Here is a 14596-nt window from a genome sequence, read left to right as displayed (position 1 = left end):
GATTCGCCCATCTCTAAATGCTCTTACACCTTAATTTTCAGAAGCAAATCAAGGCTATGAAGCTAACAAATAATGCTGAGTCACCCAGCTTAGCTGTATCGGTTATAGATAGAAACATTTTAGCTAATATTATATCTTTGTGTCTTATATGTACCGTATCTCAAAAACAGTGTGTCAAAGCAATTCCCTGTTCCCTGATTTTCTTCTGCAGTTTTTTGAAATCAGGTCATGACATGGGTAAGGTATTTTGCTTTAGTAAAAAAAATGTAAAACTTAAGGTGGTTGTAAAGTCAAATGTATTAATTATTTTTATTCTCTCTGTTTTAGATCCCTGTTCAGTACAGTATGTGTGTTTTCCTAAAATTATAATGCTAAATGCCTTCATTGCAGAACCCTGCTGTCCTGTCATGTGACCTCCCTCTGTTTTCCTTCCTGAATAAGTGAGTACAGTGGGGGCTGAGATTCCCCTATGATGAATGCAAGCTGGCAGAGGGAGGTCACGTGTCTGCAGAGTAGGGCTTTTCAAAGAAGATATTTAGCAATATAATTTTAGAAAAACACACACTGAACAGGGACCTTAAACAGAGAGGATCAAAGTAATTAATACATGTTTTCTTGCACTAGAGCGGCTGTAGGGAATAGAATTACACAGGCATGAGAGGAGAGGGGTGGGGAGGAGATTGGCTCTCACACAGACTACGGAACTGACAGGCAGAGAGGGAAGGTGATAGGGGGAGATGCAGAGCCACTGAGGAGATAGCTGAATGATGGAGGCATGTAAACTGACCATGTTATCAGAGATCAGCAGTCATGATAAACATGGTCAGTTTACTGAGGGGACAGGAACAGACAGGACCAGCCAGGTACTCTACAACATAGAAAGGGACAATTGACAAGGGCAAAAGCACTGTGCTATATCTCATGCCTTACAGGGACAGGAGCATTTTATTTTTAAGGTTACAATCACTTTAACCAAATACAGAAACATATGACAGTAAAGAAGACCTACAGTATCTCACAAAAGTGAGTACACCCTTCACATTTTTGTAAATATTTTATTATATCCTTTCATGTGACAACACTGAAGAAATGACACTTTGCTACAATGTAAAGTAGTGAGTGTACAGCTTGCATAACAGTGTACATTTGCTGTCCCCCCAAAATAGCTCAACCCACAGCCATTAATGTCTAAACCGCTGGCAACAAAAGTGAGTACACCCCTAAGTGAAAATGTCCAAATTGGGCCCAAGGTGTCAATATTTTGTGGCCACCATTATTTTCCAGCACTACCTTAACCCTCTTGGGCATGGAGTTCACCAGAGCTTCACAGGTTTCCACTGGAGTCCTCTTACACTCTTCCATGACAAAATCATGGAGCTGGTAGATGTTAGAGACCTTGCGCTCCTCTTCCTTCCATTTGAGGATGCCCCACAGATGCTCAATAGGATTTAGGTCTGGAGACATGCTTGGCCAGTCCATCACCTTTATCCTCAGCTTCTTTATCAAGGCAGTGGTCATCTTGGATGTTTGTTTGAGGTCGTTATCATGTTGGAGTACTGCCCTGTGGCCTAGTCTCCGAAGGAAGGGGATCATGCTCTGCTTCAGTATGTTACAGTACATGTTAACATTCAGGGTTCCCTCAATCAACTGTAGCTCCCCAGTGCTGGCAGCAATCATGCAGCCCGAGACCATGACACTCCCACCACCATGCTTGACTGTAGGCAAGACACACTTGTCTTTGTACTCCGCACCTGGTTGATGCCACACACGCTTGACACCATCTGAACCAAATAAGTATATGTAGATCTCATCAGACCACAGGACATGGTTCCAGTAATCCTTGTCCTCAGCAAACTGTTTTGCCTTTCTTGTGCATGATCTTTAGAGGAGGCTTTCTTCTGGGACGACAGCCATGCAGAACAATTTGATGAACTGTGTGCGGCGTATGATCTGAGCACTGACAGGCTGACCCCCCCCATCCCTTTAACCTCTACAGCAATGCTGGCAGAACTCATACGTCTATTTCCCAGAGACACCCTCTGGATATGACACTATGTTTACTCAACTTCTTTGTGACCAGTATGAGAGAGTGAGAGCGATAATACCAAATTTAACACACCTGCTCCCCAATCACACCTGAGACCCTGTAACATTAACAGGTTACATGACACTGGGGGGGGGGGGGGGGAATGGCTGATTGGGCCCAATTTGGACATTTTCACTTAGGGGTGTACTCACTTTTCTTGCCAGCGGTTTAGACATTAATGGCTGTGTGTTGAATTATTTTGAGGGAGCAGCAAATTTACACTGTTATACAAGCTGTACACCCACTACTTTACATTGTAGCAAAGTGACTTTTTTCCAGTGTTGTCAAATGAAAAGATATTTAAAAATATTTACAAAAATGTGAGGGGTGTACTCACTTTTGTGAGATACTGTGTATGCAATATGTCTGAAACAACAAATATACTGCTTGAATTTTATTATTAAGACATTAGAAAGTTGACTTTTCTCCAATACCTACAAAGATTTGTGCAAAATTTGAATTAGCACATCTGCATGTAAATTACAGAAATGACACATGTATGTATCTTACTTTTGCACCTACTAGAGTATCCTTTAATGTGATTTAAAGGGATTGTAAAGCTTCATTTTTTATTTTATTAAAATAACAAAGAGATTATACTAACCTGCTCTGTGCAATGAATTTGTCAATGAATTTGGGGGCTCACCAGTCCCCCTTCATCAAGGTTTGTAGTTGCAGGACTGCCTGATAGGTACCCTGAACATTTAACTTTATTTATTGCCAGTATTATTTTATGTAATACCACAATTTTTCACTAACAGTAGTCTGTGCACTTTATTAGAAAGTTAATTGTAGCGCACTATTGTTTGTCTTATCATACCCTGAACAAGCCCCTCTATACATTTTGTTGAACTCTTTTTTAAGAATTTTATATTGGTCCAGTGTGCTGCATAGTATTTTATTCTGTAAAAACAAACCCTGATGAAGGGGGGTAGTTATTCCTGAAATGCATTGGATACTCTTGTGAGACTCATTTTGGCAAATAAAAATCTGTATGACATATTAAACTTAGTTGGCGCTCTCACTTCTTAAACATCTTTCGCATAACTTTGATAGTTATACTGTATGTGCTGGGTTTACCTGTTTACAGATAACTTCCCTCAATACAAGCTTGCAAATCATTCTTTACACTAATGTTTAACACTTCAATCTCTGTTAGGAAGAAGTATAATAATGTACTATATAATGTGTGGCTTCATTGTTTGAAATCTCTGCTTGTGGGAGGAGACAAAGCCAGAAGGAAGACATGCAAAGTTTCGAGTAATACCATTATTAAATGTGACCCTAAAGCAATGGTGCTGTGAAGAACCCATATTATCCTCCATGCTGCTTTGTAAAACTACATTGTATAGAGTTTCAAGTAACTTTTACTTTGATTCAGCTAGTTTTATATCTCATCCAGACTCTGAAATTTTCACTTTCCTTACCCTGGTATGGAGTTACAGTACATTATGACAGCACATCAGATTCCATCACACCATCTAGAACATCAGCTATAAATCAAACCTTGGTCAGAGTGACACACGAAAAAATATATTTTTGTAATACTTTTTACAGTACTTTTTGTTAGCCTTATAACAAACATGTTCAGGATAAAAAAGTGAAGAGTTCAAAATAGATGAGATAGTTGTCTGCTATCAACGTTTTGTTTGATTATACTATACTATACTGTGCAAAGTATAGGAATTATTTGAAAATATAAGCATGTTATTCTTTAGGAACAAGTCTGAAAACTGTATTATTTGATCTAAATCTTGATATGCGGTCAGGGGCGTAGCATCAGTTCCTTCACCCTAATACAAGTTCCAGGAGGCCCACAAACCCCTGGGCAACAAACCCAGTCATCTATCTCCATAAAATACAATTGCACACTATACAATGTTACTATGGTCACAAAATATTGCTGCTGTTGCTACATCCAGAACATCATACATGATAAGCTCACTTTCAGTCCAAACTAATAGCTATTATTTACCTCTATAAAGTCACAGAAAACAAATTTATGGAATCAGGGTGTAGCAAGATCCCATAAACAAACCTGAATTTCATGTACTTATAGAAGGCACACATTAATGCAGCTTTGCATTTGTTAATAAATCATACTTTTTTTATGCAGTTAGTGTAAGTACCCGAATTTAACTTAAAGTATAACTAAAGGGAAAACTTTTTTTTTAGTTTTGGATAGAGTGGAGAGGGATTAGAGCACCTATTCATTTTTTATTGCTGTCTGTGTCCCTGTTAGGGAGATTCAACCTCTATATTTGTCCTATTTACCATTATCATTGAAAGTGAAAGTAAAAAAAAAATCCCAAATGTTGGGTTGTTCCCAGAAAAGTAATAGGGGGGACATCTTCCAATGAGGACACTAGTTCTGGTGACCTGGGGTCCCCAAGAAATTCCTTTAATTTGCAGAGAATTCCTCCACTTCCTGTTTGGCTATGGAACAGGAAGTGAAGGGAAATCTTCACAATGGGACACAGATGGCGAAAAGAAATCTGACAGGGGTTATACCCCTTCCTTGCTCTATCCAAAATGAAAAAAAAAAGTTTTGCTTATAGTTCTACTTTAATATCAGCCTCTGATATTAGCCTCTGACCTCTATAATGTATGTTCAAAGAGCTGGAAATATTCAGCTGAAAGGGGTCCCATTTCTTAAATTTCAGAGATTACACTGTATATGTGATTTCTCTAGCATGGTTACATGGTCATATGTTTGAAACAGCTAGATACTTCCTTCTATTCAACATGACTTTAAGGAAAATATGTTTTAAAGTGGAAGTAAACCCTTTTTTTTCTACTTGCTTGTATCCAAAGGATATTCACATTGCATGAAACTGGTGATGTCCCTGGTGCATGCACTCTGAAGGGATGGCATATACGTGCTGTCCCTTCAGAGCTCCATGCCGTGGTTCATGACTCCAGCGCTCATGCGTGGGAGTGACGTCACCGCAGCATGGCCAAATCAGGAGGACGCGAACCAAGAAAGAAGACGGGGTGAAGATGGAAACCCTGTCAGCAGCGACAGTGCGCCACTTTGTTCTCAGGTAAGTATTTCATAATGTGCTAGTATGCAATGCATACTAGCAAATTATGCAAAAAAGTGCGCCTTATCACAGCTTGCACAATGCACAACAATGCACAACATTAACAATATTACATAAAAAAAGTAAAAAAAATAAAAATAAAAAAAAAAACTTGGACATTACCAAGACTGAAGCTTTCTGGACAACATTAAAACCTTACAATTCTACAAAATTTCTCAGTTTATTTCAAAGGATTTCTATGATGACTTTAAACACTGAAATTCCTCATAAAACTACAGTATGTTTTACTGTGTTAGTTATCATATATTCGAGCAAACACTTCCAATTACGGGTGTAGATTTAAAGAATTCATACAAGTTTTATGCTGGATTCCTAGAATAGCTAATCTTTACATCAGAGGGTGTCCAAATTTAGAATAACCATGTGATATGCAAGCTACATTTAATTCTACAGCACTAACTATAGCCAGTGGTGTCGCTAGGGGGGTGCGTGGGGATGCGGTCCGCTACATGAGTGACACCATCCTGAGGGTGATGAAAGCCCTGGCTCCCTTTGGCAGTTTTTTCTTCAGCCGTAACACACCTCAAGCACTGTTGTTGTGCCTGGCATGTGTTCTCCTCTCTGTCTTTAGCTCCTGTGCTGCTGCCCAAGCCTTTTACGATCTGCTCTCCACCCGGGCAGCACAGCTGCACACTGTCCTCTCCTCTCCAGCTGCTGCCTGGGTGTTCCGTGTACCTGAGCCATCCAAGCTGGTGCAGTAACGGGCGTGGTTTGTCCTGAGAGGGGATCTGTATTATTGGAGGGGGTTGGTTTGTCCTGGGGGGGTCTGTACTATTGGAGGAGGGGGTTGGTTTGTCCTGAGGGGGTCTGTACTAATGGAGGGGGGTGGTTTGTCCTGGGGAGTCTGTACTAATAGAGGGGGTGGTTTGTTCTGAGGGGGGTCTGCACTATTTGAGGAGGGGGGTGGTTTGTCCTGAAGAGGGTCTGTACTAATGGAGGGGGGCGGTTTGTTCTGAGGGGTGTCCGTACTATTGGAGGAGGGGTGGTTTGTCCTGGGGGGTCTTTACTGATGGAGGGGAGTCTGTACTGAGGAGGGGGAGGTCTATACTGAGGGAGGGGGGTCTGTACTGAGGGGGATCTATACTGAGTGTGGGGGTCTGTACTGATGGAGGGGGTGGTTTGCCCTGAGTGGGGGTCTGTACTAATGAAGGGGGTGGTTTGTCCTGAGGGGGGTCAGTACTATTAGAGGAAGGGGGTTTGTCCTGAGGGGGGCGTCTATACAGATGGAGGGGGGTTGTTCTGAGGGAGGGGGGTCTGTACTGAGGGGGGTCTGTACTGAGGGGGGGATCTGTACTGAGGGGGGACTATAGTTGGTGGAGAGGTGGTGACACCATTTTTTTCCATACCAGGTGACACAAACCCTAGTGACGCCACTGATGGACACCTATCGGGAGGAGGGGAGGAGACGCACGGAGGACATAGGAGCCCCTGTCTGACCCGCTGCAAGGTCCCACCGTTCGCTGTCGTCACCCGCTGCCACGAGACAGGGTAAGTTCCAGGCAGACGGCGAGCAGGTGGGCGGTCAGAGTGGCGCTATTTGATGGGCACAGTGACAGCATTTGATGTGGCACTATTTGATGGGCACAGTGACAGCATTTGATGAGACAGTACTTGATGGGCACAGTGACAACATTTGATGTTGCACTAGTTGATGGGTACAGTGACAGCATTTTATGTGGCACTATTTGATGGGCACAGTGGCAGCATTTGATGGGCACAGTGGCAGCATTTGATGGGGCACAGTGGCAGCATTTGATGGGACACAGTGGCAGCGTTTGATGGGACACAGTGGCAGCGTTTGATGGGACACAGTGGCAGCGTTTGATGGGCACAGTGGCTGCGTTTGATGGGCACAGTGGCTGTGTTTGATGGGCAAAGTGGCTGTGTTTGATGTATAAGGCTTTAAAATACATTGGGTTGATTTACTACAACTGCAGTGTGTAAAATCAGCTTGTAACTTCAGCTTGTTCAAATAAGCTTTGACAAAAAAATTAATAAAATGGAAGCTGATTGGTTTCTATGCAGAGCGGCTCCAGATTTTGCGAGCTCCAGTTTTAGTAAATCATCTCCATTATTAAAAGCTAAGACTTTCCGTCATGATAATCTGAATAAAAGAATTCTACCAATTACTACATTTCATTTTATATGTAGTTTTCTGTTTCTTTTTTTTCAGATTAGTTGGCATTCACTGGTGCAACCTTTTACATTGCCTTTAGGTATTTTGTATTCAAACCAGCTAACAAGATTTTCCCCACATACTGACATAGTGAACATAGTTAAACCTTGGTCGTGTCATACAGTTTAGCCAGTTTGATGCATGTATTTTATTCTCTTTATATTGTACACTTGCTTCTGTTCTCTACATCTCAAGCCAAGTTGTCAGTGAGCATGTATGCCATTATCCAGCAGCATTTTGGATAGTGTCCATTCATTGACATGCATATTTAACATTCCACTACTACCAAAGTCAAAATAAAGGCAGGAGCAGTTTAAGCTTTTCCAGTTGTTCTGTTGCTATTATTCAAAGTAAGCTCACGTAAAATGTATATTACCACCTGTTGTTTGAGTTCAGTTTACACAAAATGGAATGTTGCTTATGTATGAACCATAAATCAGAAAATGCAAACAGTTTTTTACACACAATGCATAAATAGGCAGCACAAAACTCAAATACAGCAAACAAACATTCTAAAAAAATTAATCTAAATAATAATGTAATAATCACAATAGTGCACTACAGGCAAAAACCTTTAAGACCCATTCAAATATTTCACTAGCTAAGCTGCTTTCATTATATAATACTAGCAGGAAAATGCTATTTTAAAATGTTCCATTTGGGCTTGCGAAAATGATTTTGCAAGGTTGAAAAATGAATCTTTGACTTATGTGACATAAAAGGGGTTAAGGCACAGTGCTAAATGTAAACTTTTTGTTGGTGCAGAATTGCCGTAATAAATAGCTACTTTAAACATAACGTTAATTGTGTAGCTAGTTTCTATTAACAAGCGGCATAGACATAAACATATGGCAGTGTCTCCTGAGGCTACTTGGTAAAACTGGAAGAAATATGTCAGTATTTTCCTGGGATTTGTAGGTCTCAGATCACCTATACTTTGTACCTAGGGAAAGCACAGCTACCAAATTGAGATCAGCAACGAGAGTTCACAGAACTCTGAAATGCCTTCCTTCCCAATTCTCTAGAATATCGTGTAGCAAAGCAGATTTAATATGCATACTTACCGGTTCACCTGGAATCCCTGGTGGACCTGGAGCTCCATTCCTCCCCTGTTCAAATGAAGAAAGATGTCTTAATCAAACATTATCCTATATAACATACATCACATTACTTAACACATTTTTTATGCATTAGCCTCAATTACCAAAACTAAATTAAACAACTTGTTATGCTACAAATAAAATGACTGGTATGTGACATTCACTTTAAAGGAAGAGTAGAAAGGCTTTTACCATAAATAAGCAGTGGTGAATTAGAAAAGCCTTGATAATGAAAATGTCAATAATGACTAAATGATATATTAGAACTTCTTATTCGGAAAATTTGTTGTAGGTGTAGGTTTGTTCAGTCCATGCCATGTTTTATTTAACTGATGAATTTGCCCATCGCGCAAACAGACATCAAACACTGCTGTCAGTGCTCTGTACAGGGTAATGTGAACCTTTGTTAGAACATAAAGACTTGCATCATTGTTTATTTAATGCTTGTCTTCTGTGTAGTGCTTGTCTATGTAGGCAACATACATTTAAATCATGCCTGCATACCAGTACTACTAGAGATCAAACACATTTATCCCATTTTGTGAAATTGGTAAAGTAATAACCTGACACCTTATTTAACCACTTGCCACCCAGGCCAATTCTGACATTTCTCTCCTACATGTAAAAATCATCATTTTTTTGCTAGAAAATTACATAGAACTCCCAAACATTATATATGTTTTTTTAGCAAAGACCCTAGAGAATACAATGGTGGTCATTGGAACTTTTTATCTCGCACTGTATTCGCGCAGCAATTTTTCGAACGCGTTTTTTAAAAAAAATTATGAAGTTACGCTGAGTAAATAGATACCTAACATGTCACACTTCAAAATTGCACACGCTCGTGGAATGGTGCCAAACTTCGGTACTTAAAAATCCCCATAGACGGAGCTTTACGTTTTTTTACTGGTTACATGTTTTGAGTTATAGAGGACATCTAGGGCTAGAATTATTGCTCTCGCTCTAACATTCGTGGCGATACCTCACATGTGTGGTTTGAACACCATTTTCATATGTGAGCGGGACTTACGCATCCGAGCACATGGGGACAGGGGCACTTTAAATTTTTACATTTTTTTTGTTAATTTTACTTTTTTTTTTTAGTTTGACACTTTAAAAAACAAAAACAAATTTTTGATGACTTTTATTCCTATTACAAGAAATGTAAACATCCCTTGTAATAGGAATATGATATGATCGGTCCTCTTTACAGTGAGATATGGGGTCAATAAGACCCCACATCTCACTTCTAGGCTGGGAAGCCTGAAATAAAAAAAAAATGATCTCAGCTTCCCAGCCGAGGCAGTGCCGTTTGTTTGAATGCAGATGCCGGGCGTGATGTCATAACATCTCTCCCATCCTCCAAACGATCATAGGGACTCCGGCGACCATCTGGTCCACTGGAAATCTCTATGGTATGGCTGGCAGATCCGTTCTCCGACTCCGATTGAAGCGGTGAGTCAGTAGAAGCACCGGAGGGTGGTGGGAGGGGGGACGTCCCCTCTCGCCGCCTGTAAGAATGATCAAGCGGCAGAACAGCTGCTATGATCATTCTTATGGTGTGGGGAATCGCTGGCTAAAAAAAGCCGATATATGAATGATGCCTGTAGCTGCAGGCATCATTCAGCTATACCCGCACAAAGTTAAGCACGTCATATGATGGGAGGCGGGCGGGAAGTGGTTAAAACAGCATCCATATGTGAGGAGAGGAAAGTATTCCTCTACAACTTTTCTGGCCATAAAAAAGCCTGCATGTTCAGACAATTTTTATTTTAATCATTCTGCTACAATTAATAATCACAATTAATGATGTTCTGTTGAAAATATAACTGGAGATACTGTAGATGACCAACAGAAATGTGTTGTACATTTTAGAAGAGATACAGTGTCTTTGCTTATATTGCTGATGGTAAAAAATGTGCTGTACTTTTTGATAGGGAAAAGTGGTGGTGAAAAAAAAATGCTTTTGTTGTGTAAGTAATTTTATGGAAGGGACCATTATACCAACAATCACTTGAGGGATCTTTTAAAGATCTCTGTTGGTTTAAATATAAACAGACATTTCTTGTACGTTGAAATGTGCAAAATCCTGTGTATTTGTGTTTAAGTTTTTATTACTGAAGATATGGTAACTAAAGCTGTAAGCAAATTAAGGGAATGCTCTGGATGTGGCATTGAATACTTTTGAAGAAATGAGTCTACTTGTGCCGTAAGTATTTTTGTCACAGATGATAAACCTGCAAAATGTTACATAAATTGTCTATAACCTCTGAATTATGTGCCTTACAAGTATGTATACACTGAAGAAATATGGTATTTGTGTATGACTTCCACAGAGCCTAAACATAGAATATTGACTGGAGATAAATGCCACATACTCTTCCTACTTACTTATTAATGCATTTGCCTTAGGACAAGATATGTGTTTATCTGAAGCATGTTCAAATGCATTTATGTTTGATTTAAACTAAAATGGCATAAACTTTGCAACTATTGTCTGAAAATCTGTAAGAAAATCATCTATATGTGCCTATAAATTTGAATTTATTTATTTTTGGCAGTTACTTTTTGATTTAGTCCATAAAGACACAGTTGCTTTTGTAAATATTGTACCTTACCATCTTGATTGCTTTCTATACATCCACCATTGGGTTTATTTAAAGTATTTCTTCCTGCTTACTCTATAGTATGTCTACCCTTTGCCTTATATTAGGCTTTTCAGTTTTTCTGTTTATATATAATGTGGTGGTTAGTCCCATATGCAACATCCAAATTGGAGAACAAGTTTACCCCTTTTTTTAACTGTTGCACTTTTCAGGACTAGTGGTCCAACTTATGGCTATGCTACTTTGGAATAGCTCTCATTTTACCATGTAAGCCCCACCACTACATTAAAGTAGGGATAAGTTTAAGTGGGGAGCTTTCTCCTCCTAGGCTTTAATTTATTAAAGGTTCTGAAGACCTCACATACAAAAAAATATTGATAAGATAGAACAAGTCCAGAGACTGGTAACAAAAATGGTGAAAGGTCTGAGGGATAAAACATATCAAGAGAGACTTCTGAACTTAATATGTACAGCCAGGAAGAAAGAAGGGAAAGGGAAGACATGATTGAAACCTTTAAATACATTAGGGAGGTGAATAAATTTCAGGAGGGCAGTTTTTTCTATTGAAACCAAGATCAAGAACATGGGGACATTACCTCAAACTAACTGGAGGAAAGTTCAAAATTAATCTTGGAAAGTATTATTTTACTGAAAGGGTAGTTGATGTTTGGAATAAACGTTCAACAGAGGTAGTGAGTCAGTCAACAGTAATGCCCCGTACACACGGTCGGACATTGATCGGACATTCCGACAACAAAATCCTAGGATTTTTTCCGACGGATGTTGGCTCAAACTTGTCTTGCATACACACGGTCACACAAAGTTGTCGGAAAATCCGATCATTCTGAACGCGGTGACGTAAAACATGTACTTCGGGACTATAAATGGGGCAGTAGCCAATAGCTTTCATCTCTTATATTCTGAGCATGCGTGGCACTTTGTGCGTCGGATTTGTGTACACATGATCGGAAATTCCGACAACGGATTTTGTTGTTGGAAAATTTTATAGCCTGCTCTCAAACTTTGTGTGTCGGAAAATCCGATGGAAAATGTGTGATGGAGCCTACACACGGTCGGAATTTCCGACAACAGGGTCCTATCACACATTTTCCGTCGGAAAATCCGACCGTGTGCACGGGGCATTAGTGGTTTCAAACATGCTTGGGATAAACATAGATCTATACTAAGACAAAAAAGTTAATGAAAAAAAAACAAATAAAAAACATTCAAACAAATTCAAAATATGTATAAAAAGTAATAATTGATATGCTATATTTTCAATTCATCCCTTTATTTTCACTAGCTGTTTGGCTTTCTTTTAACTTTTTTCAACACCTTCCTTCTTACCCTGCCCTGAGGAATTTATATTCCCACTTCATCCCAATTTTCACTGCACCTTTATTGTTCTTTCTTATGGTCTTTGGACTGACTGGTAGTCTATCTGTACATAGGTCACTTTATTTTACATCTTACTTGGATTAAGTTAATAGATACAATATTATTTACACTTTTAGAACCTTCTATGGGCCATCTATGGACCCCACATTGGAGACTCTCTCATTGCAGCCTGCTGTTTACCATTTGATCCACATGGATATGGCCCCCTCAGTTCCCGGGCAGGATGTTCATAGTCCACTCCTGGCTATTCACACTATATGTGTACAGTTTTAACTGATCAGTAAGTTAACTTCTTAAGGTTATTTTTTTTTCATTTTTTAAGCAATGTATAATTTTGTTGTTAACTGGTAACCATTCAGCTACAATGTTGCTTATATATATACATCTCTTATACATATACGGTTTGCACACGCTCCGGAGGAAGTGAATTTTTTCACATAATGCTTAGAGCATTAGGATGCAATCCTGACCATTTTTATTATGGAATTATCCAACTACCGACCATTATTGGTCATCAATTCTAACATATTTAACAGTTACCCCTATTTTGGTATTTTGTGTCTGTATAGCTTTTACTGGTACACATTTTATGAATGCTATGATTCCCATGTGATGCTGCTGTGTGCAATTATCTGACCTATGTTTTTAATTCTGTACCATTCTTTGGCTGGAATGTACTATTACAATAAACATTTGTTCCTTCTTATATACTTTTTGTTATTTATGGTTATACCAATGATACATATTTACTATACTTACCAATGGATATATTTATGGTTTACACAAAAGATATATATGTACCTTATTCATTAGTTGATACACGTCTCATATAAAGTCCCATGTTTGTTCCCCCCTCATTTATAAAAAGTACTTGACAGACTCGATGGACCATTTGGTCTTTTGTTTGCCGTCACTTTTCTGTGTTCCTAAGTTTATTTTGCTTTTGATTAAATTGGTTAAAACAGGTGCAAATTGACCATTAAAAACCATTTCCTAGTGCTTACTGAAGGAATTTTTTTTTCTCTTTAAAAGTTTTTGCTGTTTTAGCTGACAGGATCCTGAGTCAGCCAGTCACAAAACTTTATGGAAGAGAGTCATTTTATCAACCACTCTATGAAAATGGTTGTCAAAATGTAACTTACAATAGTTTCAGAAGAGAATTTAGCTTGAAGCAAAAAAACACTAGGTGGGTGAAGTCACCTTTTAAACAAAACATTAACATTCATCGGCTGCTTTTACACTGATGCATTTTGCTGCATTTTACCTTGCTAAGAATGCACGCAAAATGCAAAAACATATTTTCCTGTAGCCTCCCTGGCGGTTTTCCCGAGTGTGGCTCGGGGTTAAAAATCAGGACCATTAGTGGTAACCCCGAGCCACACTCGGGATTACATCGCAGGATCCTGGTGTAGCTTTACTTACCTTGTCCCTGGGATCCTGCGATGTCCCCCGCAGTGTCCGCGGGCTCTGTCCTCTGCCCGAAGCCTCTGTGTGCCAGGCTCCGTTCCCTGCGAGCGTCGCGATGCATGGGGGCGGAGCCTGGCGGCAAATTCAAAAAAATGTCAAAAACATAACACATACAGTACTGTAATCTTACAGATTACAGTACTGTATGAAATAATTTCACATCCCTTTTGTCCCCAGTGCTTTGGCCAATGCCCTGCATGCAGTTTTATGTGATATATACTGTTCTTTCTGCTTGGAAACTGGAGATTGTCCATAGCAACCAAAAAGTGTCCCTTTACGTCAAAAATGGCTTTAGACCAGCTAGAAAACAGCGATAGTAAATTAGAACACTTGAAGAATTGAGCGATAGTGAATCGTGGGGAAATTTATTTTATTACTATTTATTTTTATTTTTTTTAATTATTTATTTTTATTTATTATATTATAATTTATGTTTTTGTGTTTCAAACTTTATCATACCCGGGATATCTACTAGACTCTTGTTTGGACAGATTTAAGTGTGTTATTGTTAAGAATTACAGAACTACAATATAAAACGCCAAATTTCCATGCAAAATAATGGTACCGCTTTCAGCACCTAAAATCCGAAATAATCATACCGCCAGGGAGGTTAAGTCCTCTGGGACTTTTCACACCACTGCGGGTGCAGTGCATTTGAA

At 39.3% G+C, this 14596-nt stretch overlaps 1 protein-coding gene across 3 annotated transcripts in view; it reads right to left on the bottom strand.

Annotated features, from left to right (window-relative positions):
- COL19A1 (collagen type XIX alpha 1 chain) overlaps positions 1-14596 on the bottom strand; it is a 1371841-nt gene that overhangs the window by 180887 nt on the left and 1176358 nt on the right. For all 3 annotated transcript variants that reach the window (XM_073626739.1, XM_073626741.1, XM_073626740.1), the window contains exon 44: positions 8431-8475. In XM_073626739.1, coding sequence (XP_073482840.1) covers positions 8431-8475 — 45 coding nt within the window. The remainder of the gene's footprint in view (positions 1-8430; positions 8476-14596) is intronic.

The sequence above is a fragment of the Aquarana catesbeiana genome, linkage group LG04 (genome assembly GCF_042186555.1).
Source record: "Aquarana catesbeiana isolate 2022-GZ linkage group LG04, ASM4218655v1, whole genome shotgun sequence".
NCBI classification, from domain to species: Eukaryota; Metazoa; Chordata; class Amphibia; order Anura; family Ranidae; genus Aquarana; species Aquarana catesbeiana.
This window is presented reverse-complemented; position numbering and strand designations above follow the sequence as displayed.